The following is a 24,882-nucleotide window of genomic DNA, read 5'->3' as shown; positions in this document are numbered from 1 at the left end:
TCTGTGTAAAAATTTATTGCATAAAACTGGCATCAGATGTATAGACCGTATATCTGGCATCTCCTGCTGTTTTACCTGGCATCGAGTGATGAGAATTTTGCCACATCGATAAAATATTGCCAACATGCTTTTTAATGGTTGTATATTGTTCCAAGTATGGATGAACACTAATCTGTGTAGCCTATTGTTACACATTTAGATTATTTTTATAAGCAACATTACACTTTTACATCTATTTGATAGTAATCCCACAATCCATAGATAAACACTATATCTCCGTGTGTCACTTTCTGGGCTTTTCCATGCATACGGGCATAAATGTTTGTGTTTTCATCTACAGAAATAATGTCATGTATGTAAATATATAAGTATACATACACATGAATCCCTGAAACCTCCTCCTCCACCACACACATAAAAATGACATATTCTTAACACAATAAATGCATTGTGGTGTTTTATAAAAGAATCCCTCGGGTGAGGTGTAGTCAAAGAGGAAGGCTGTGACCCAGGGGGATGGGCTGAGGACCTGGGGCTGGATAAGGCTTCAAGTGAGTGGGTGTGTCCTAAGAAGAAAAGAGGACCAAGGACAGTGCCCTGGGCTCTCCAAAGTTAAGGGTTCCAGAAAGGACTAACAAGATATTCATGAAAAACAGCTAAATGGTGTTTCTGGAGGCCAAGGGAAGAAAGTGTAACTCACTGCTGTGTTAGCGTTTATTTTTCTTTTCATATGTGTATTGGCCATTTGAATCCTGTGAATTTTCTAGTCATACTCTTTGCCCATTTTTCTCTTGTATTTGTCTTTCTGTGGACTTATAGGAGCTCTTCATAGGCTCTGAACACAAAATCCTTAAGTATATTGCAAATATGCTCTTCCAGCCTGCCAGTTGTCCTTTAATTTAGCCTAGGGAATCTTAGATATGAGAAGTTTGTAAACTTTATTTTTTTTAAAGATTTTATTTATTTATTTGAGAGAGAGAGAGCATGAGCGGAGGGAGGGGCAGAGGGAGAGGGAGAAGCAGACTCCCTGCTGAGCAGGAAAACCGACATACGGGGACCGACATACTGGGCTCAATCCCAGGACCCCAGGATCATGATCTGAGCCAAAGGCAGATGCTGAGCCACCCAGGTGCCCCAGTTTGTAACCTTTAAGTAGGCAGGTCTGTCAATTTTTTTCCTTTACTGCTTCTGGGTTCTGTGTCTTACTTTCCCACTCCTGAGACATAAGAAAATATTCTTCTAATCACAAGGTCTAGGAGAAAACATGGGTATATGGTCCCTATGCAAAGGCGAGTATAGGGCTACCTGTCTGAGACTCCCTACTACATATTTTCAGGAAACCATGTCGACATTTTGGTGATTTCATCCATGTGCATCTATGTCCCACCTGCCTCTTCACCCATCCTGGCTTATAATCAATGTGTGTTTGGGTGATTGTAATATGGGTGGGTTTATTTTTCCTACTTTACTGAATTTTCCAAGTTTTTTTCAATAAGCAAGTACAATAGACCCTTTAAAATGAAAAGGAGAATGGAAAGCTTGCTGAAGGACACGAAAAATAATGATTAGGTAAGTGAAATGGATTTTAGGCCTAATGGGCAACTTTGGACAGCCTGGGCCAAGAGAAGACAAGGTGGACTTTGGACTTGCCTAAGGTGGGGAACTGGAAGAATAGGGCTTACAGAGGGAAGTGGGGGATCCCAGGGTTCCAGATGGATTGCTCAGTTTAGAAGGAGTGGAAATGGGCCCTATGCCCTGCTACAGGGAGCGTTTCACATATCATACAACTTACTCATTTAGCATATATAATTCATAGACACATGCAACTATCACCACAGTCAATTTTAGAACATTTTTATCACCTTAGAAAGAAATCCCATACCCTTTAGCTGCTATCTCCTTATTCACTCCCTGCCCCTTCCTCAGCCCTAAGCAACCACTGATCTACTTTCTGTCTATAGATTTCCCTGTTCTGAATACTTCATATGAATGAAATCATATAATTTGTGTCTTTTATGACTGGCTTCTTTCACTTAGCATCATGTTTTCAACATTCATGCATGATGAAGCCTCTATGCTTTATTCTTTTCTTACAGCTGAATAATATTCTATTGTATAGATACATGACATTTTTATCCATTTGTCATTTGATGGACATTTGGATTATTTCTGTGTTTTGACAATTCAGAATGATGCTGCTATAAACACTTGTTTGTAAGTTTTTGTGTGGACATGCGTTTTCATTTTACTTGGTTATATACCTAGGAGTGGAATTGCTGGGTCATATGGTAACTCTGTTTAATTGTTTGAGGAACTGCCACATTGAGGTCATGGTCTTTTAATTAACTTAAAAATTATGCCTGTTCTTTGGAAAATATTTTAAAATACTGACAATTTTTTAAAAGATTTTATTTATTCATTTTTTAAAATTTTTATTTATTTGATATAGAGAGACACAGCGAGAGAGGGAACACAAGCAGGGGGAGTGGGAGAGGGAAAACAGGCCTCCCGCGGAGCAGGGAGCCCAATGCGGGCCTCAATCCCAGGACCCTGGGATCATGACCTGAGCCAAAGGCAGACACCCAACGACTGAGCCACCCAGGTGCCCCTTATTTATTCATTTGAGAGAGAGAGCACACAAGCAGGAGGAGAGGCAGAGGGAAAGGGAAAGCAGACTCCCCGCTGAGCCGGGAGCTTGATGTGGGGCTTAATCCCAGGACCTGGAGATCATGACCTGAGCTGAAGTCAGACACCCAACCATCTGAGCCACCCCAGCACCCCCAAAAACACCCCAAATTTTAAGGATAGAAACATTTGATTCCACTAGTCAGGGAATATCCTTGTGGGATACTTTTCTGTTCATATTGTTTTTAATGGGACCACACTTGGCATGATATTTTGTAGCCCATAATGTGAACATCTTTTCATGTCAGTAATTATTTCCATCAGTGAATTTCAAACTTCTTTTACTCTAGGAACCCTTCTTCAAAAGACCATTTTCTGAAAGCTCAATATGTAATCTTTCAGATACCAACAATTACTGATTGGGCCCCTGCTGGGTGCCAAGCATCCCTACCTGCCCCCATGCCTGTTCTCTTTAAAAGTTGCAGGTATTACAAACTATAGATGAGTCACCTCATTAGCTGCTCTCCTATAAGAACACCCAGCTTGCTCTGTGTTTCATTGCTATTAACAGTGACTCAGTGAACATACATCTGTGTGTACTTTTACCATCTTTTTAAGAGAAATCCCCAGGGGCGCCTGGGTGACTCAGTCAGTTACGCATCTGCTTTTGGCTCAGGTCATGATCCCAGGGTCCTGGCTCAGCGGGGAGTCTGCTTCTCCCTACCCCCTTCCTCCCACTTGTATTCTCTCTCTCACTCTCTCTCTATCAAATAAATAAAATGTTAAAAAAGAAAACGAGAGAGAGAGAAATCCCTAGAAGTGGGATATTGGTTCAGGGGCCAACCCTGGACTTGGGCCTATATGAGGTACTGGGAGATGGGAGGAGAGGCAGATGACTTGGTCCCTGTTCTTCAACAGCTAATCAGCTTGAGGGGATGAAATTCAGGAAGGGGAAAAGAAGATTTCAATAAATAGAGCCATACCTTCCAATAGTTCCCTTTTATTTTATTATTTTTTTTTCTTTTTAAGTAGGCTCCATCCTGGGCCTCTCATAATCCTGAGATCAAGACCTGAGCTGAGATCAAGAGTCAGTGTTTAACCGACTGAGCCACCCAGGCACCTGCTAATAGTTCCCTTTTCAGAATTAATACCGTGTATACCTGCTGCATCAGTGTGAAAGCTAATAACCTAAATGTTCAGCATTAGGGAAATGAATAAATATATGACATTATGGTACTAATATGGATCCATCTTCAAGTAAAATGAAGAAAGCAAGGGGTAAAACAATGTTTCACACAGTTTGTTATATTTGTAAAAATATGGACATACACATGCTTGTACATATATAGACCTGCACTGTATACTCTGGTAGCCCAGTTAATCCCCTGTGGCTATTGAGCACTTGAAATGTGGCAAATCCAAGCTGAGATGTGTTGTGAGTGTCAAATGTACAAATGGTACCAAAAGTATCTAAAATATCTAATAATTCTTATATTGATAATATGTTGAAATGATAATATTTTGAATATATGAGGTTAAATAAAATATTAAAATTTCAGCTGTTTCTTTTCATATTTTTAATGTGGCTACTAGGAAATTTTAAATTATGTCTGTGCCTCTTGGGCTCCTGGGTGGCTCAGTTGTTAAGCGTCTGCCTTCGGCTCAGGTCATGATCCCAGGGTCCTGGGATCGAGCCCCGCCATCGGGCTCCCTGCTCCACGGGGAGCCTGCTTCTCCTTCTCCCACTCCCCTTGCTTGTGTTCCTGCTGTTGCTGTGTCTCTCTCTGTCAAATAAATAAAATCTTAAAAAAAATAAATTATGTATGTGGCTCATATGTGTGCCTCCCATTATGTTTCGATTGCCTGGGACTGTCACAGACTATCTCCAGAATATGCAACAAATTCATATTGGTGGCTGTCTCTAGGCAGGGGTCCTGAAGGTGTGTGTAGGGTGGGAGACTGACTTTTCACTGTTGTTTTGCACCATTTGAATTTTCTCCTTTGTTTGAATTTTCAGTACCATGTCCCAGTTTTTAAAAACCATTTAACATGTCTCAAGCCATGACAGAAAAGGCACTGGAAAAGTGAGTCCCACACAGAAGATGCTGTGTGGGAACAGGCTTGGAGAAGGATTTTGGAAACGTGTGATAATTTTACCTTCTTTTCTGCCAAGGCACTGGAGTCACACTGGACCCCCTCAAGCAAGCCCAGAGGGATAGTCCAGAGCCAGGGTACTCCTTTCATGGGGAGTGGAGCTTTCTGCAGCTCAGAATTGTCATTGTAACCAGGACCTGGCTGGATGGGAGGAGTCATTCCTCTTATGATATTATTGCAAATATTTATTTTAACTTATTTTTGTTGAATAGCTTTTTTTTTTAATTGGGCACATAATCTGTGATCTAATTGGCAAAGGAGATCCAGGAAGGTACACAGAGCTGATGTGTGGAGGTGACCTCTGAGTGTGGAATTTGAAAGGATTCAAGAGTATAATACTCCCCCACCTTTTGTTGGCCACACACATACACACACACCCTCCCTACACCCTATAGAAATGTGTGTGTGTGTGTGTGTGTGTGTTGGATGGTGGTAATCCTTGCTGGTTGATTTTGAAAATGCAACCCCTCAGTTTTATTTTTGGTCTTTCAGGTGGGACTGTCTCTTCCCTCACCCACACCCTCACCCACCCCCCTCCCCAGGGCAGTCACATCCTGGGCTGTGAGTAGTGGCTGGATGTTGGGAGCTGGATTCTTGATCCAGGGTGGATGAACCTGAAATCTCAGCCCTGTCCAGCACGAAGCATAGCACCTGACAGAAGCTGAACAAAACATTGGGAGAAGGAAAAGTCATGATCTGCACCTTCCTACCCCTCTCAGATAGAACTGGGGTCTTTGGGGGTGCCTGGGTGGCTCAGTCGTTGAGTGTCTGCCTTTGGCTCAGGTCATGAGCCTGGGGTTTTGGGCTCGAGCCCCGCATTGGGCTCCCTGCTCCGCAGGAGGCCTGCTTTCCCTCTCCCACTCCCCCTGCTTGTGTTCCCTCTCTCGCTGTGTCCTTCTCTGTCAAATGAATAAAAATCTTAAAAAAAAAAAAAAACTGGGGCCTTTGCATTCCGTTCTTCCGCAAGTCCCCTAGCCCACCCAACTGCCCACCGCCAGGCCCTCCCTTCTTCCACTCCCACCCGCTGCACCTTGGCTGAAGGGATGTGACTGCAGGGAAGTGAAGAAGAGCCTGAGCTCTTGCTTTTCTGAGCTGTGCACCACCCAGCCAGAGGCCCCCTCTTCACTGGAGAGACAGGATGCAAAAGCACTTACTGCCCATTCACTTTTGTGTGCAGGGTTCCAGGGCTCATTCCAGGAAAACAAGATTGCTGGAAAGTGATCATTTAGAAGATGCTCAGTTTAAACTAGTGACAGATTCAGTTTCCTTGGTCATCAAAGAAACACCAATTAAACAATATAATGCCATTAACATCACTTTAGCCAAGCCGTCAGTGGGCATGAGATATTTCCATAAACCTGGTTCTGAGGTCAAAGATACCTTCTTTGGCCCCAGTCGCCAAAACCTAGGGCTAGGTCAACCATTAGAGCCTCCTCTGAGGCTATTGGAGAAAATTGGACCTCTTGGGGTCGCAGGTAACCGGGGGCCCCATGAGTTACACGGAGGCCCGCACCTCCGGTCTACCTCCTGTGCGGGGTGGGGGGTTAGGCTGCGCTTGGCAATTAGGCTTTACCGACGCTCCGCGCTGCCGGTCAAGAGGGCACAGAGGCTGCAGGAGCGCCTGGGGTGAATTTCTGCTCTACCACTTGCCCCGTGTGACCTTGAACGAGTTAATGAAGTTTTCCACGCCTCAACGTCCGGGTGGATAAAGTAGAGTGACGAACACGGACTGCACCGTGTAGCGGTGTTTGGCAAACTCCCGGAGTGGAGCCTCTCATGGTGCCTACTGGTGAATGTAGGTGATGTTAAATCTCGGGGGGTTCCCTCGGAGGCCACCCTAGCGGGTGTGGCTTCCTCAGGGACCCACTCCGCCGGGGGTAACTCCAAACCACATCCCGAGAAGCAGAATTTGGGCAGCGAAGATCCTCGAGTCCTGGCTGGGGTGGCGGGGGCGGTGCGTGGAGGCTTAGGAGAAACCCCAACTCCTTAACCCGACCAGAGCCTGTTACCGGGCTGGGCCGGGCTGGTCAGCATCCGCGCCTTTCACCCCGCGGGCCCCGCCCTCGGTCCCGCCCTCCTCCAACCCGCGCCCCCATTGGTGGCGTCCGGCGGCGCGGCCGCTGTTATTTTTCGAATATATAAGGAGGTGGAGGTGGCAGCTGCGGCTTAGAGGCTTCCCGGACTGGTGGCTGGTCCCTGCGTCCCTCCACCCCGCCCCACCCTCCCCGCTTCCCTCTCCTCCCTCGTTCCGACCCCGTGGCTCTTCCTCCCTCCCTCCCCCCCTCCACCCCGGGCCCGCTCCCCACCTCGTCCCGGCCAGCTGTGCCCGGCGTCGCCCTGCCCCCGGCCCTCCTGCCAGCCTTCGGCGGGCCCCGCCGCGATGGAGCTGTCCCAGCCGGAGCCCGCGCCGGGCCCGGCTCTCAGTCCGGCCGGCGTGCGCGGTGGCGCCGAGCGTCCCAGCCACCTCCTGGGCCTCCAGCTGGGAGCTCATGGCCTCGTGGGGTCCCCGGAGCGCGCGGCCGCTTCCTCGCCGGTCACCACCCTGACCCGGACCATGCACGACCTCGCCGGGCTCGGCAGGTAGGGCGCCCCACCGACGCTGGGTGTGGGGTGAGAGGCCCGTAGTAGGGTGTTGGTCCCGGGCCTCCCGTGGAACCCGGCGTGGGAGCCGAATCTGAGAAGCGGAGTGGGGGAGGTGTCCTGGGTAGTGCCTGCTTCAGGGACCCGGGACTAGGGCGATGAAGCCAGGTCTGTGCTGCGCACACCCTCCAGGTGACTTGCTCTTGGGCAGCACAAGCCTCTGGAGACACCCGTCCCACCCGCCGCCTCCCCCGTGTGCCTCCACCATGCTGTCTCCCTAATCTCTGCCCTAATCACCACTATTTTGCCCCAGGCAAGGGATCCTGAGCCTGGAGTGGGAACTTGAGGGTGGCAGAGAAGCCTGGTTCTCTTCTGTCCGGGCCCCTGCTCCCTCCACCCCCAGTTCTTTCCTGAGGTTAAGGGGTTAAACCCTGGTCCTGCTTCCTGAGCAACCTGCAGTGTCCAGACTGGGTCACCCTCAGCAGCAATGGAGACCTAAGTCTTGCCCTTGCTCCAGAAAGGCTTGTGGATGGGTAGGGGTCTGAAGAGTTCCGGGGAAGGCCCTCCGGGGCTACTCTGCTGCCCTGCCATCCCTCAGAATGGCCCTCAACCCACCTCCTTGCTCTTGTCCTGGGCTCACCTCCCCCTGAACCCAGGAGGACCTTTCTTAATCAACAAAGAAAAGCTACTTAGAATCCCTGCAGAAGACCCATGAAGACAGGGCCATCACCTCTCTGGGACAGGGATGGGCCCTTCAGAGGTGGGTGGCTGGTGGGAACATGGGCCAGCTAGCCCTTGAGCCTCACATTTACCTTTCTCCTTCCCTGGGTCTCTTTTGCCTTCCCAGTGAGACTCCTAAGCATCAGGTAGGCAGCCCGCTCACATGCCTATCCCTGTCCCGGCGGCGCGCATCTGAATCCTCCCTGTCGTCTGAATCTTCTGATGCAGGTGAGGCTCAGGGGTACCAGGGGACTTGGCGGGGGGGCGGGGGGGCACTGCCTGAATCTCTCCACTTCCCTGCTGATCAGACTAACATTTTTCCCACAACCTTGTGGGCCCAGGACATTCCACCTGCCCACCTCTGGATGGGGCTCCCCACACCCAGCCCAGACTGGCTGAGCGGGGCGGTAGGGCGGGGCCCTCTTGGGGAGATGAGATCTTACCTATTTAAAACCAGGCGCCAAAGTCCCTGAACCACAGCCCCAGCTGGGAGGCATTAGGTCTGAAATTTGGTCATTTTATAACATTCACTTGCCTTCAGCTGTAACCTTTTCCTTTAAAAAGCTGTTATCTCTTCTAGAACAAATTACTTAAACAAGCTTAAAAATGCTTAGCAAAGTTTTGGTTTAAAACCTATACAGAAGAGGGGCACCTGGGTGGCTCAGTCGGTTAAGCGTCTGCCTTCGGCTCAGGTCATGATCCCAGGATCCTTGGATTGAGCCCTATGCTGGGCTCCCTGCTCAGCAGAGAGTCTGTTTCTCCTTCACCCTCTCCCTCGGAGCTCTCTCTCTCTCTCTCTCTCAAATAAATAAAATGGAAAAAAAAAATAAAACCTATACAGAGGAGTTTCCATAGTAAACAGGGAGTGGGGCCCTGCCCAATTTCGGGGCCAGTGTGTTAGCCCTTGGGGTTCATGGGCAGGTTTTTGTTTCATTTTTTTAATGTATCAAGATTTAAAGTAGAAACAGGTTTTTCCTTTCTCTAAATAGAGTTGCGACATGGTGGGGGAATGTGTGCCGAAGATGCCACTACTTTCAAACCAAGGTGCTCTGTCCCCCCAGGTCTGTGTATGGATTCTCCCAGCCCCATGGACCCCCAGATGGCAGAGCAGACGTGAGTAGAGAAAAGGGATCCCCACTACCAAGGAGTTGGTGCCTGCCTTTGGGAATCCTAGTTCCAGCATAAACCCACCGGGGAAGTCTGGGAGAGTGGACAGACCCCTCCAATCCACATGTGGGGGGGGACCCACTGACCTCCTAAGTCCTGAGATTCTGCTTCCTTTCTCAGAGAAGGGTCTGCTCCTATAGGAGCAGCTGAGTGTGGGCAGGCTCAGGGCCAGGTGGTGGGGATAGTGGATACTTCAGCCAACCCTTGGCCTGTGGGAATATAGGTCTGGTGTGTGTCCCTTTTTTCTTTTGCCTATACACTTTTTTTTCCTATGAAATCTTACAATTTTAAAATACGGTCTAACTAATTCAAAACATTTAATTCATTTAATTTAACCTGCCATAACTGTTTTGTTTAGGCTGAACAAAACAGTTGTGGCAGGTTGGTTCAGCCCTTGGCCATCCTATCAGCAACCTCTGGCTTCAGTGACGCTTTCTGGCCAACCCCTGGACCAGGCCCTTTATGACAGAGAGTGGAGAGGGCGTTGTGCTCAGGACAAATCCTCCTCCCTTGGTGGTGGGGCATGAGTAGTATCTTCTAGAGCACAGCAGTCCCTATCCAGCGGTTAGAGCCCCAGCAGGGAGAGCAGCTGCTAGGCATTAGCGGGGACAGCTGGGCATCCCCAGACTGGGCTGAGGGACTATAGCTTTGGGGTTAGGGCAGTGGCTGTCTTTCCTCCCACTGCCTTTGATCAGACTGGGCTGGGCTACAGGGTTTGTTCACAAACAGGAAACAGGGAGAGAACTGGGTGGGGGTGGGGGGACTGCAGGTTGGTTTTTGGTGACAACCCAGAACTGTCCCTGCTTTACTCCTGAGGCGCGCAGGTGCAGATGGGAAACCAGGCCAATAAAAGTCATTATTCCCGATGCCAGGCTGTCTGGGCACAGCCCCTCCCCACCCTTGGGAGTCGTCCCCCTGACACTAGCCCTCAGTGCCCCCACCCCACCTCTGCACCTGCTTTGACGGTTATAGTTTCTCAGAAAGAAGCGTGTGTGTGTGTACGTGCGTGCACACGCACGCCTGGGCTCACATAGACACACAAAAGCCCTGCGTGGCAGGTGGTCTCTGGTAACATAGCTAGGGGGTGGGGTCTATCTACAGAAGCTTGCGCCCCGGCCTCAAAAGGAACATCTGTTGGAATTCTTTGCCTGCTGGCCTCTTCTAAGGCAGGAGAAGGGGGTGGGACAGAGTCTGGGTCCTAGAAAATTCCATAGGAGGGAGGAGAGGATGTGACCCTGAACATTTTTCACTAGGGGGTCTGGCATGGCACACTGTGGCTGATCTGGGGCACACTAAACCAGGCCCCTGTCCTGGGGGGAGCCAGGACAGCCCCACACAAGGGGAGGGAAGCCTAGTCTTGCTGGCATCCAGGCCCTGGAGATACCCACATTGTCGGCCACGGTCTGTCATCATGGGACGGATGGATGCCTTTCCTGGCGGCCATATGGCCCCGCTGAGGTGATTTGCATACAGGTGGAAGGCCTGTGGGTAAGCTGGCAAGACCGTTGCCTTGGTAGCGCCTTAGCCACCCTGTGACCTGCCCCAGCTGTCTCTGTTGCTCGATTCTCTGGACCCTCTTCCATTCAGGGTAGCCTTCAAAATCCCAGGCTGCTGCTTCTCTCCCCCCTCCCCAATACCTGGGCCCCTGAGAGTCAGCATTCTTCCTTCCCCTTTCTGCTGGCCTGAGCCCTGGCCCCCAGGCCTTATGGACTTGGGGCCTGATGCTGGGGGTGGGTACTGGGCTGTAGGGGGAGGTGGGCTGCATGGGACTTTTCTCTTTCCCAGGTTTGAGCAGGCCATCCAAGCAGCCAGCCGGGTCATCCGAAAGTAAGTGCTCCAGCCTTCCTCATGCGGGCTCTGGTGGTCCACCTATCCCAGGCTCTCCCCATGCCCCCGTTTGATGGAGGAAGCATGGGGAGGGTGCTCTCCCACTGCCTCCCACAGGGATGCACAGGGCTCTGTGGTGAAGGGGCATCCTGCGTGCTGTCCTGCCCGGCCCCCTACTCTCCAGCCCTGACCTCTCCCTGTTTTCTCCTGCAGCGAGCAGTTTACCATTCGACGTTTCCAGTCCTTGCCGGTGAGTGCCCTCTGAGGCCTGACACTGGAGGCTCAGGCTCTGGCCAGGCTTGAGGAGGGGCAGGAGGGATCCGGGGTCACCTCCCAGAGGGCAGACTTGAAACGGTCTGGTATCCCTGGTCTGGCTGTGGGAGATGGGGTTTTGGAGGTGGATGGGCAAGCTGGGGGAGTTGGAGAAGGGACGGGAGAAGGTAGGGCCAGGGCTGGTGCCAGAGAAATGGAGCCTTCAGTACCTGCTGCCCTGCCTGGCTCTCTAGGTGAGGCTTCTGGGCCACAGCCCTGTGCTACGGAACATCACCAACTCCCAAGCACCTGGCAGCTGGAGGAAGAGTGAGGCGTGTGGCCGAGCTGCCCGCAGCTCTGGGGAGGACAAAGAGAATGTGCGCTTCCAGAAGGCTGGAGTGGGAGCACTTCAGGGAGAGAAGGAAGGGGGTGTGCTGGGATGGTTCTCTGGCATTTGATGACACCCACCCATGTTGCCCACAGGATGGATTTGTCTTCAAGATGCCATGGAAACCCCCGTATCCCAGCCATGCCCATGCTTTGGCAGAGTGGGCCAACCGCAGAGAAGCCTTTGCCCAGAGACCAAACTCAGCTCCCGACCTGATGGTACATTGGGAGAATGGAACCCAGTGTAGGGTGGGTGTAGGGTGGATGCCCTTGAAGGCAGCCTGGGGGCGGGGAGGTGGAGGTGGAGGGTGATCCTGAACCCTGAGGCAGTAGGAAACTTTTCTCAGAAGGATGGGGGTGAGGGCTGCCTCGGGTCCCCACCCCTGAGTGGCATGTGTCTGTCCCCCACACAGTGTCTCACCCCTGAGCGCAAGATGGAGGTAGAGGAGCTGAGTCCCCCAGCCCGGTGCCGCTTCTCCCTGACTGCCACCCAGGGGGCCTCTGAAGAAGATGATGGATTTGTGGACATCCTGGAGAGTGACTTAAAGGTAACCAGTCTTGCCCCACCAGGCCATCGACCTCACTTTCCCTGGGACCTCCCCAAAGAGGAAAGCCCTGACCTCCCACCCCGAGACTGTGACTTCATTCCGATGTCAGAAGAGGAATCAGAGCTAATGGAGTCACAATGTGGCCTCCAGCCTACCAGAGACTAGCAGGGAGCTGGTGCTGCAGTGAGGGAGGGCGCTGCAGGGCAGAGGCGAGTCCGACCCTCCCACGGGGCCACATGTCTCAGCAAGTGGGGCCCTGCAGTTTCCTGGTTCTGGGGGACTGCCCTGTGTGGGTGTGCAGGCAGGGCCAAGGAGGGCCATGCTGGAGGACCTGGGGCCTGAGGGGCTGGCCTTTGCCCGCGGGTGTGACCATACCCTTGCTGATTTGGCCTCAGGACAACAACACGGTACCCCCAGGCATGGAGAGCCTCATTAGCGCCCCACTGGTCAAGACCGCAGAGAAGGAGGAAGAGCAGGTGGGTCTCTGAGGGGGCCACCCCAGAACTTGGGGTGGGGCTGGTAGGGGACAGAGGTGGGGTACTCTGACCTCTGACCTGCCACCCCTGCCAGGACCTCATCATGTACAGCAAGTGCCAGAGGCTCTTCCGCTCTCCGTCCATGCCCTGCAGCGTGATCCGACCCATCCTCAAGAGGCTGGAGCGGCCCCACGACAGGGACCTACCCACACAGAACAAGCGGAGGAGGAGCGTGACCCCTCCAGAGGAGCAGCGGGAGGCCGAAGAACCTGTGGGTGCCCCCCTGGGGTGGGGCCGGGCAGCCACTGTCCAAGTCGACCCTGCCAGCCCTCCTTGGCCGGGTTTGTGGCAGAGGGCAAGGTGCAGGAAGAGAGGTGCCAGCCCCACGGGCGCTGAGGGGCAGCCTGGCCCCTGACCCTGGCCACCATCTACCCTGCAGAAAGCCCGTGTCCTCCGCTCCAAGTCCTTGTGTCATGAGGAGATTGAGACTATCCTGGACAGTGACCACCGGGAACTGATTGGGGATTACTCCAAGGTACCAGCAGTGGACCCTTGGGAGGCTCGACCCTTTACTGTGTGGCCCTCTGAGCTCAGCAGCTGCCTTGGTACCTCCTCCCCCCTGCCCCGTCCTGGCTTTGTCCTTCACAGCTTATTCTTTATTCTCACCTAGACTCCTCTCTCCGGCTCTCCTTGGTCTCCTGACTCTACCCCAGATCTGTCTGGGGCATCAGTTGTTTCAACCTTGGAAAACCTTTCCAAACTAACATTGTAGCTTGGAGCCTCCTCGGGTCTCATCCAGGGGGCTTGGCAGAGTGTGGCGGCAGGTGAACTCTTCTGTTCCCTTCTGCATTTCCCCCTTGGAAGGGGTTGTTCCCTGGATGTCAGACCCAAGAGGCGCCTCTTGGTTGCTATGGGAACCAGAGCTGAATTTGAAGGTCAAAGCAGGTGTGGCCTTCTGGGCTTGGGAAAGAAACTCCATCCTTCCCAGGCTCCGAGTCTTGCCAATTTCACCTTTTTTTCTTCTCTCTCTCTCTCTCTCTCTCTCTCTCTCTCTCTCCCTCTCTCCCCCCTCCCCCCTCCCTCTCTCCCTCCCTCTCCCCCCTCCCCCCTCCCCCTCCCTCCCTCCCTCTCCCCCTCTCCCTCCCTCCCTCTCTCCCTCTCCCCCTCTCTCCCCCTCTCCCTCCCTCCCTCCCTCCATCCCTCCCTCCCCCTCTCTCCCCCTCTCCCTCCCTCTCTCCCTCTCTCTCCCCCTCTCCCTCTCTCTCCCCCCTCCCCCTCTCCCTCTCTCCCCCCCTCCCTCTCTCCCCCCTCCCTCTCTCCCTCTCTCCCTCTCTCCCTCTCTCCCTCTCTCCCTCTCTCCCTCTCTCCCTCTCTCCCTCTCTCCCTCTCTCCCTCTCTCCCTCTCTCCCTCTCTCCCTCTCTCCCTCTCTCCCTCCCTTCCCCCTCCCCCTCCCCCTCCCCCCTCCCCCCTCCCCCCTCCCCCTCCCCCTCTCCCCCTGCCTCTCCCCCTCTCCCCCTGCCTCTCCCCCTCTCCCCCTGCCTCTCCCCCTCTCCCCCTGCCTCTCCCCCTCTCCCCCTGCCTCTCCCCCTCTCCCTTTCTCAATCTTTCTCTCCCCCTTTCCCTTCAGGCCTTCCTTCTGCAGACTGTGGATGGGAAGCACCAAGATCTCAAGTACATCTCCCCAGAAACGGTACTTGGGGATGAGCCATTCTCCAGGCACACTTGGGATGGCTGTTTGCCTGTTCACCTTCCTTGGGGATGGGCTACAAGGCCAGACCGGTGGTAGGGTTGGGGTCAGGCCCCTCCTGCCAGCCTGACCTGCTGGGACCCACCTCTGTGGCCCACAGATGGCAGCCTTGCTGGCAGGCAAGTTCAGCAACATCGTGGAGAGGTTTGTGATTGTGGACTGCAGGTACCCCTACGAGTATGAAGGCGGGCACATCAAGGTGAGGCAGGCTGATGGGGACAGGCCCTGAAGACCCACCAGTTCTGTCCTTCTGCGGGGAGGGTGAATCCGTGGAGGGCGGCTGCACCCTCTACGGGGAAGGATCCTGTCCAGTAAGAGGTGGAATCACACGTCTGAAAGGTGGGGATGGCATGGGGAGGGATAAGCCACCCAGCCCCAGGGCCGTGGCCTGACCTCCCGCTCCCCTGGCAGACTGCTGTGAATCTGCCACTGGAACGGGATGCTGAGACCTTCCTGCTACAGAGCCCCATCACACCCTGTAATCTGGACAAGAGAATCATCCTCATTTTCCACTGTGAATTCTCATCTGAGCGCGGTCCCCGCATGTGAGTCAGCTAGCTAATGTCTGCTCCTGACCTTCCTGCCCAGGCTTTGGGGTGCTGGAATGCTCTGATGCCCAAGAGGCTCGAGCCCAGCCCCAGCCCCAGCCCCGACTAGATCAGGGCCTCTAGTCTCCTGGCACCTGGAGCAGACCCCACCCTCCCTTCCTGTGCATGGCACCCTCTTCCCATCTCTTCCCCATCCTTCCCATCAGGCCTTATATCCACCCTCCATCCATTGTCACCACCCCTTCCCCTCAAGATCTGGTTCCAGGTCTCCAGCAGTGTCCTTAATATCCAAGGGCCCTGTCCCAGGCCTCAGTGATGCTGAGCCTTTCAGGGTTTGACTGATCTATCTGTTCCCCACCTCTCATGCTCACCAAGTCTTCTCCAGACCTCCTGAACAGATCTCTCAAATTTTGTCCACTTCTGTCCTTTATGCGTCCCCCTTTGCTGTCCAGGTCAGTTATCTCTAACAAAGATTGTGAACTGCCTTCTAGAAACAACTCCCTTGATTTACCTCCTTCCTTCCATCTCCCCAATCTCCTCTGGATCCAGTAGCCAGATGATCTAAAAGCATTCTTATGGCTGACATTGCTGCATTCAAGCCTTCTGTAGCTCTCCAAGGTCCACAAAAGAGGGGGTGCAAAGAACAGGTCCCCTGAGGCATATCCTGCAACACCTCCCAGCTCTGACCCCTACACCTCTGCTGGTCCCAGGTGTCGTTTCATCAGGGAGCGTGACAGAGCCGCCAACGACTACCCCAGCCTCTACTATCCTGAGATGTACATCCTCAAGGGCGGCTATAAGGAGTTCTTCCCGCAGCACCCGGTACCATGGGTCGGGGTGGCTGAAGCCTTCGTGGGAGGGCAGGACTGCAGGGAAAGGGCTCGGCCAGTGGGTAGCCCAAGGAAAAGGGAGGTTTCCTCTAAAAGTTCCCATTCCCCCATATTGACTGACCCTCCCATCCTGTCCCCCAGACTTTCTGTGAGCCCCAGGACTACCGGCCCATGAACCACGAAGCCTTCAGGGACGAGCTGAAGACCTTCCGCCTCAAGACCCGCAGCTGGGCTGGGGAGCGGAGCCGGCGGGAGCTCTGTAGCCGCCTGCAGGACCAGTGAAGGGCCAGCACCGGTCCTGCCTACCTTCTTTGCCTCACTGCCTGGGTGCCAGCCACCCGGGTGCCTGCAGGGCTGAGGGTCTGCTGGAGGCCCCAGCTGCCATCCAGGGGAAGGACAGTGAGGGTGTCCTGTGCATCTGCCCCCAGCCCCAATCCCCAATCCCCATTCCCCATGTCTCACTGCGATCATACTCCATATCCTCGTGCCACCCCCAACCCCAGCCCAGCCCCTGGGAGAGCCCAGCCTGTTGCCTTGGTGAAACTGGATTAAGTCCAGCTCAAAGGAAGTATTTTGTGTCCAGCAGGAACCTTTTTGCTTTTTTTCCTTCCTTGTTTGAGTTTACCCTTTGTCTTCTTGTGTCCAGAAAAGCCCCCCCTCTTTCCTAGGCACTCTGTTTGTATGCAGCTGGAGGAAAGTCCACAGCGCACCCCCCCCCACAACTGGGATGGGCCAAAGCAGAACCTCTCCCTGCCCGGGGCGTTGGCACTCTTGGGTGTGTCTGCCATGTTCCCTTTCTCTTCCTCTCTTTCCTGTCCTTCCACGTGAACACCTCTAGCACAAACAGAAGCTCTTACTCTTTCCTGTTTCAGTGTTACCTGCATGCTTGATTCGTTCGTCTGATTTGTTGCCCATCTCAGGGTATGCACAGGCTGAGATTTAGGCTCCTCTCTCCACTTGGGTTAGAGACTCCAAACATTAGCCACTCGACCCTGGCTTCTGTTACATCAGAAAGGGATGACCTCCTTGGGGCTCTTGGGCAAGGGCTAAGGTCTGCATCCTCAGCCCCTGGCAGCCCAGCCCCCACTGCTGTGAACTCCGGGGTCTGACTGGTCAGAACTTGCTGCTCTCTTGTTGTGGATGGACAGATGGACGAATGGATGGATGGTGGATGGATGGAGAGCCACGGATGCCCAATGTCCTGCACACACAAACTGCTAAGTGGAAGCATTTCAGTGAGCGTGACCACCTGCAGCAAGGATATATGTGTCTCTGTGTGGACAAAATCTTTACACGTTAAGGTTTGGAAATATTCAAGATGAAATGTCATGGAAGCAGCGAAGCCAAGGACAAAGCCACATCTGGATTCTGAATCTCAGGACGTATGGAGGGCTGTGCTTGAAGGTCCTGTTGACTCATCTGTTCAGGCCTTGGTTCAATAAAGCACTGAGCAAGCTGAGTAACCAGCATCATGTCCTGTGGGCCTTTGACAGACCTTGGCAGACCCTGATGGTGGGATAGGGTGAGGACAGGTCAGCAGATTGGGGCCAGAAGACTCCTGTGGAGGCAGCCTCACTTAACCTTCATGTAGCTACTCCAGCACCTCTGAGCTCACCCTTCCTAAACTGCACCGGGAAAGCCAAAGTGACCCTGTCACTGCTCAAGAATTGTCAGTGGCTCCCCACTGCCCTCAGGATAAACTAAGAAGACTCCTGGCATGGCCCTTTAGGACCTGGGCCCTCCCCAGCCCCACTTCTCACCTCTTTTGACTCAAATCCCCATACGTTGTTCTTCACATTTCCTTGCTTTGCATCTGTTGCATGATCAGGAATGTTCTTCCTCAACTGTTATTCCTCCTTTGAGACTCAATTTCAAATGTCACCTCCTCCTAGAAGCCTTCCTTCCTGCCCCATTCAGAGAAATGACTTTTCTCCATATCCCCAGCACCCAGCAGAGGTTCCACCACCTAGGAGATGCCAAGTTCAAGATCAAGAGAGTGGAAAAGGGCCAATCTGGGAGAGCTGGTCCCAGGCCCAAACCTGGTATCTCAGGAAATTCCCTCAGAATACCACTGCAGGGCACCCCGGCCCCCAAATGCGAGTCTGTGATTGTAGGGCTTCCTTTGCCCATGTACAAATAAGGTACTGCCTGATACAGAGTGCATACAATATGTCAGGCATCATTACCACTTTCTGCCAAAGTTCATCTACCTTCTGAACTAGGCAGTGCCAGTGATTATTCACTCCATTTTGCAGATGGGAAAATGGAGGCTATTTCCTACCAGAGAAACAAGGGACTCCAGATTCCTAGACTGAGTATAAATAACGCTTGCCCTGTCTCTAGCTTTTCCCCCAAGATTCTTATGCCCAAAGGCTGGGGCTTCCCCCCCCCCAACACACCCCTCCCACAAGGGCACAATGGGTGGGGGGTGTTGGGGTGTGACTTTAATGGTCTGAAGGTTCTAGGCCTTTGCTCGGGGAGGAGGGGCTCTGAAAGCTCCAGAAACCCTCTCCATTGAGCAGGCAGGTGATACCACGGACAACATTTATTTGGGCAAGGGGACTTGCCCCAGAAAAGGAAAAATATCTGTGTAGACCCCTGAGGAACAGGAAGAAACAGGGAGAGAGAGAGAGAGCCCTGGGCAGTCTCCAACAGATTTGCCAGCTCCACTCTGCTTACATGGTCTCGGGAAGCACCCCCACCCCCTTCCTGATCATACAACAGAGGAGGAAGCCTGCGGGATGCTCAGAGATGGCATATACTTGCCTCCACGTCACACAGCAGATACAAGCCAAGCAAGCATTTCAGCTGCCTGGGATTCTCCCACTCCTCACCTGCTGCCTTGGTCCCAGCCAAGGGGGTGGGGTTAGGCTGCCTGGCTTCTGCTCTGGGTGTCCAATTTCCACTCCATGGGTCAGGATCAGGCCACATGGGGAGGAGGGAGCAATGGGTGCTGAGTGTCTAACAATGCCCAGGCTGTGTGCCAGGTGCTGACATCTGAGGCTACATCTGTCCCCATCATACCCACCATCAGAATCATAGCTGTGGTCATGGGGCATTTAGACTGTTCCAGACACTTACTATACATATTGTCTCCTAAGCTTACCAGGTAGGTAGATAGCTCATTTTATAGGGGAAGATGAGGAGGGGGCAGGGAGAGGGCCTTGGTTCAGCCAGGAAACAAAACTTTCCCCCATAGAAGGTCCAAGGGAATGCCAGAGGTTTGCCCCTCCAACTCAGGCCAGGTCCCCATCTACTCCTGGGAAGTTCAGGGGCTGGGGCAGAGGTGTTCCAATTCCTCCTCACCCCCAGCAAGAGAAGCTGTAACTTTCTTCCTGGATGCTCATAAAGGGGAGCAGATCAGGCAAGGAAGCAGTTTAAAAACCTGGGCTGCTGGCCAGTTTTAAAGGTTGTTTTGCTTGGGCCAGGGCGGGGCAGGAATTCCAGCCCAGGAGCAGCCATGTGCAGCCTGCTTACATAGTTAAAGAGCTTCGTGGAGCCAGGCGCAGGCGGGGAGCTGGCCAAGTCAGTGGGCACCGGTGGGGTCTGGACATCATCTGAGTTGCTCACTGGGTCACTTGTAATAACAATTTTTAAAAAACAGATTATTTTTAAGATTTTATTTGTCAGAAATAGAGCGAGCACAAGCAGGGGGAGGGGCAGAGGCAGAGGGCGCTCTCTCCACCCCCAGCAAGGATCCTGATGCGGGACTCGATTCCAAGACCCTGGGATCATGACCTGAGCCAAAGGCAGCCGCTTAACTGACTGAGCCACCCAGGTATCCCTAAAAAATTGTTTTTAAATTGAAGAATAATCATTTCATCAAGGGCACACATCTTAAGCATGGAGCACAGACCCAAGGAACCACCACACAGCTCAAGATAGAGGACGTTTCTAGAATCCCATGAGGGTCTATCATGCTCCCTCCCCATTGCCTGCACTCCAAGGGTCCCCACTATTCTGACCTCTATCACGGTGTCGTTTCTCCTGTTCCTGAGCTTCGTCCACAAGAAATCATACAGTTCATACTCTTATGTCTGGCTTCTTCCTTTTTGTTTAACATTTTATTTATTAGAGAGAGAGCACACAAGCCGGGGGAGTGGGAGAGGGAGAAGCAGGCTCCCTGCTGAACAAGGAGTCCAACGTGGGCCTCGATCCCAGGACCCTGGGATCATGACCTGAGCCGAAGGCAGCCACTTAACCAACTGAGCCACCCAGGTGTCCATTATGTCTGGCTTCTTTCAGCATGATTTTGAGATTCATTTATGTTTCCTTCTGCAGGGGGTTTGTTCCTGTTCATTTCTGTATAATATTCCATCATACAGATATACTCCTAAATTGGATTATTCATTCTACATTTCTTTTCTTCTGGTTTTCACATTAAAAAAATTAAGATATAATTTATATGCAGTCAAATTCACTGATTTGAGTGTACGGTTCTGTTCTGTGAGTTTTAACAAATGCATGCAGTTGTGTAACCACCACCACAATCAGGATATAGAGCATTTTCATTCTGCCCTCGACAGATTACTTGGGATGATTTCAAAGGGTACTAGGAATATACCCAGGAGTGGAACTGCTGGGTCACGGTGTGTTCCCTCAGCTTTAGCGTTTTCCCCGTGGTTGCTATAATGTTACCTTCCCACCAGCAGAGTCTGAGAGCTCTAGTTGCTCCATATGCTCAGCAAAATTGGCAAGTTTTAATTTCTCTCTCTTAGCCAGAAAATCTGATTGTTGTATGTAGCAAAGAGCTCTCTTCAGTCCTGAACCTACACGCTATGGGGCGGCAGAGGCAAGGGTTCAAGCATTATAAATCCAGCTTGATTTCTGACTCTCCTATATGGAAATCTTAGTCTTCAGTTTTTCCTCAAGTCAGATTCTTTAAAAAGTTAAAGTGACTCTTTGGGAGTTAATTGGCTGGATGTCATTGGCTTGAGTCCATCCACTGACAACAGCTCACAGCCTTCTAGAAAACTTGGGATTTCTAAACAGTCTTCATCCTTGGAATTGAACACAGAGGCACCCACTTTCCAGAGGCAAGAAAACTGTTGGTGCAGAAAGGAGGGCTGTTTAGACAGGGAGGTCCACGGCCTTGTGGAATCTGGAAACAATCAGGAGAGGGAAGTTGAGTAATGATGGAGAAGTTGCTGGTCTACGGCCAGGAGTCATGCCTTGAGAGAACACTGCAGGATGTGGACTTGTTCACAGCCCATTGTTCAGAGAAATCAGCTGGTTATGGGACAGAAGGTAAGAAGCTTTCCCACCCAACCCACACAGGGATTTGTGGGGTGCCAGGGGCTGCCCCTGCCCCACCTAGCCTGCACCCACACATGTCCCTGGGAGGGGGTGGCTGCAAGGCTCTGAGTCAGCAGGGCCTGGGGCAGCGGGAGGGGAGGGAGCCTCACGTGGCTGGGCTTGAGCCGCCTCGTGGGGCCTCCTGGCTGTCAGCCATGCGGGAAGCGTGGCTGTTTGAAAGGACGAATCACACATGCCCTCATCCTGCTGGAGCCCAGCCAAGACTGCTTCCATGGGGCCCAGGGCTCCCTGAGGGTGGGATGGAGCTCCCAGGGTTGGGTTGTATGAGGTAGGAAGGGCTGCGGTTGGAACAGGCTTATGGCCTTCTGGAGCTGGGAGCAGGGCCTGAGCCAGCCCCTGGGGTGACTGTGAGGGGACAGGGAAGAAGAGGACACACCAGGGGAAGGGAGGAAGCAGGCTGAAATTTATTGACATGCACACCTCCCTTAGCACATGTGTAACATCAGGAAAGTTACTTGATCTCCCTGTGCCTCAATTTCCACATCTGTAAAATGGGGATTGTAAAGCCCCTCCTTCAAAGCCCCTTGCGGTTTGGATCAAAAGAGTTACTGTATGTAAAGCACTCAGAACAGAGCCTGTCTACAGCAAGTGCCATACAAGAGTCTGCTAGAGCTGTTATGACTTAGGGCCAGTGTGAGGATTACAAGATCAGACAAGTAAAAAGGAAGAGCCTGAAGACAATTAAAAGAGAGGGGTCCAGGCTCAGGGTTTCCTCCCTTTCTGCACATGGGCAAGCCTCTGGGTGATGGGTTGCAGGAGAAAAGCCCGGCTGTTGTGTGTAGGCTGGTAGCCTACTGCACCAGTCCAGGTAGCAGTTAGGAAGCTGTGGAAGGGGAGTGTGGCCAGTGGGGGGCCGCATGCACAGGGCAATGCCATCTCTGAGGTGGCCTAGGGAGGAGGAGGGGGACGAAAGGTCAAGGCTTGTCTGACTTTGGTCCCCTTTATTCTAGGGCAACCTAATCTTAGCCTGCCGGGATTCTCAAAAAAGCAGATCCTTTCTTCTTAGTTTACTGCTCTACTCTTTAAGAAATGACTAGACATCCTAATCAGGGAGTCATTAAAAAAATCCACTGCCTGGGGCTGACAGATTCCACCCAACTGCCCTCCCCACATCCAGAAGTAGGTGGTTGCTCGACTAGTCTGGCCTGAGGACTCAAGGTCTGTAAAGATCATCAGTAAGGGTTTCCAGCTGTCAAAAACCAACGGGGCTGTCTCCAAGGAGTGAGCTCCCTGTCCTTGGAGGTGTGTAAGCAGGACCTAGGGGTTGGTCCTGATGTCCAGGAGAAGCAGCAGAACTGCCCAAGCGAGACTGCCCACCAGCGATTCAGGACACCGCTGTGGCTTGGGTAGTTGGGGAATGGAACCTGCTTTCTACATTCAATCAGTGTCGGTCACTGTGCACACATCGCATTGGTGGGCACCAAGGGCTACTGGAAAAGGGGCATTGTGGGGTAGACCTCGTCCTGACGTGGGCAGACAGCTGTGGAGGGTGGGAGTCTGGGGAAGGGGCCAACGCAAGAGGCTGTAGGCATACCAGCCCCCCACCCCAATTCAGAGGACTGCTGAGAAGAGCACGGATGGAGAGTGGGGTGATGGGCACCTCTGTCCACAGCCAGAGGGAGGGGAGGGGAAATGACAGGAAGGTGTGCTCCCCAGCCACTTCTAGACAGGTGGGCCAGGCCTTATATCCAGCTACTTGCTTCCTTGAAGCTCCTCTAATTTTTTTTTGTAGTGCTTTCTTTAATTTTACTTTTCTTCCACCTCTCTCTCTCTGTCCATATCCCACAAACCCATATCTGTACCTACTGTATGCCTGGCCAGCCGCAATCTATAGGGTAACCACTATGAAAGCCTCACACAAGAACATGCAACACCTGCTACCTCCATCACACTCAGACTGTTCCATTTTGTCTTCAGGGCAGGTCTGATAACTCCAAGAAGCACCAGGACTCCCATCAGACCAGAAGGCCCCACCTGCTTTCCAGAGCTGACCAACACCTCTCTGACACCTTTTCCTCTCCTGCCTCTGTATTAATGGTTGTCAACATTTATTGATTTACTGAGTGCCTACCGTATGCCAGGCAACATCCTGACCTCTTCACATGCTGCCTCACTTAGGAATGAATTAGTATGTAACAGCAACCCCACACAGCTGTTTAGCAAAGTCAACATGTGTGCTCTTCCTTCAGCAAGAAGGCTCTGCAGCATCTTGGGGGACCCAGGTTCCTTCCTGCCTTGCTGTCCTCAGCACAGAGCTTTTGACTTGGAAGGCACAGGTTGGCTGAGGGCTGCAAAAAGTCAGGAATGGCACCTGACTCTGCTATTTATCAGGACACCACCTCCACCTGGGTCTTCCACAGCCCTCCACGGTAGTGGCTCAGGCTAGCTTCTCACTGCTGTCTCCTTCACATACCTCATACAAGGCCAGCCAGCCCCTCAGTGGCCTGGGACTTGGAGTAGATTCACTGCCCAAGGAGTGGACAGAGGCTAGAATACTGTGTTCCAGATGCCAGCTGGCCCCAAGCAACCAGAGCCCTCTGCCAGCTCTCTGCTGTAATCAGCTAGCAGACACGGGTTCTGGCTGAGAGTGATAGGGACCAGGAACCAGGAACTGAGCCAACATGACATGACCCCCAGCCTTGTGACTGAATCCCCACACCATCCCTGGGCCTGCCCATCCACCTACAAATATATTTGTGTTGTACCTGTGGTCAAAATGCCCACATGCCCTGGTCTGCCCCCTGGCCACCTCCTCTAGCCTTCCTTCAGTGTCCCCCTGCCCACGTCCTATGGCTAGAGGGGTCCGGAATACATGCCCTGCCCTTGGAAGGGTCCTGGCTCCAGAGTCTCTGCCTGGGCTGCCCTGCCCTTCATTTCTTCAGTCACCAAGAAGTGTGCATGGCCCTGGGGAAGGAGGATGAGTACCTTAGCCTGGGTATGCTCCATGGAAAACATCACCACCACAGGCAGACCCTCAACAATGGGTGCAAAGGAGGCAACTGAATGCTAATGGGCAGTCCAGGCAAGGTTTCCCCTAAGTTTTGATCTGAGCACATTTTGAAGGGCAAAAGAAGGGTAGGAAAGGGCATTCCAGGCTGAGGGAAGAGCCAGTGTGGAGGCTCTGAGGCACAGAACTTGAGCCGTTCACATGTCAAGAGGTAAAAGAGAATGTAGGCTGTAAGGCTCAGGACAGATCTTGCAGGGCCCCAAACACCTCTGGGCTGAGCCTCTAATTGGGGCTATTATTCCACCGCTTGGCTCTGGAGGCTGGTGCCTGGCAGTGCCCCCTCTCTTCACTGTACTTTTGATGGCCTCCCTCAAAGAGGGGTCACCTTGTCAGAAGCGGGAATATGAAAGGAAAAACTGGTCAGCCTGCTAAACCCTACGGGGCTTCACTGGGCCCAACGAAGTGACTCACCTGCCAGGGACACATGGCTGGTGGCAGGGTGGGTTCAAATTTTAATCGTTCTACTGCAAAACGAAGCCTGGTCTTAACCCGCTGTGGGAATCCACAACCCCAAACCCTCCCCCACCAACATCTTTCTCCTAAAGTCGCAATTTCCACAAATAAAGCCCAGGCATCTGCATTTTAACAGGCACCCCGGTGACTCCCACGCATACTGACCAGTTCGAGAACCGGCCCTGCACTTTTAGGCCCACGAGCCTCGGCCCCCCGGCCTTTTCCGGAAGGTTCACACGCCGGG

General features: G+C 52.7%; 1 protein-coding gene across 2 annotated transcripts; it reads left to right on the top strand.

Annotated features, from left to right (window-relative positions):
• The first annotated feature begins 7,041 nt into the window (after positions 1-7,041).
• CDC25B (cell division cycle 25B) lies at positions 7,042-19,555 on the top strand. Of its 2 annotated transcripts, XM_027624339.1 has the most exons (16): positions 7,160-7,359; positions 8,207-8,307; positions 9,141-9,192; positions 11,032-11,073; positions 11,287-11,323; positions 11,580-11,702; positions 11,809-11,931; positions 12,126-12,260; positions 12,656-12,736; positions 12,831-13,007; positions 13,176-13,271; positions 14,365-14,427; positions 14,585-14,683; positions 14,896-15,029; positions 15,743-15,854; positions 16,004-19,555. In XM_027624339.1, exons 1-16 carry the CDS (start codon positions 7,160-7,162, stop codon positions 16,142-16,144), a joined length of 1,716 nt encoding a protein of 571 aa, XP_027480140.1. In that variant the 3' UTR covers positions 16,145-19,555. The 2 variants fall into 2 exon arrangements, with proteins under 2 accessions (XP_027480141.1, XP_027480140.1); XM_027624340.1 differs by lacking the exon at positions 11,580-11,702 and having other exon boundaries at positions 7,042-7,359.
• Positions 19,556-24,882: the final 5,327 nt, after the last annotated feature.

This window comes from Zalophus californianus, chromosome 8 (genome assembly GCF_009762305.2).
Source record: "Zalophus californianus isolate mZalCal1 chromosome 8, mZalCal1.pri.v2, whole genome shotgun sequence".
Classification (NCBI taxonomy): domain Eukaryota; kingdom Metazoa; phylum Chordata; class Mammalia; order Carnivora; family Otariidae; genus Zalophus; species Zalophus californianus.
This window is presented reverse-complemented; position numbering and strand designations above follow the sequence as displayed.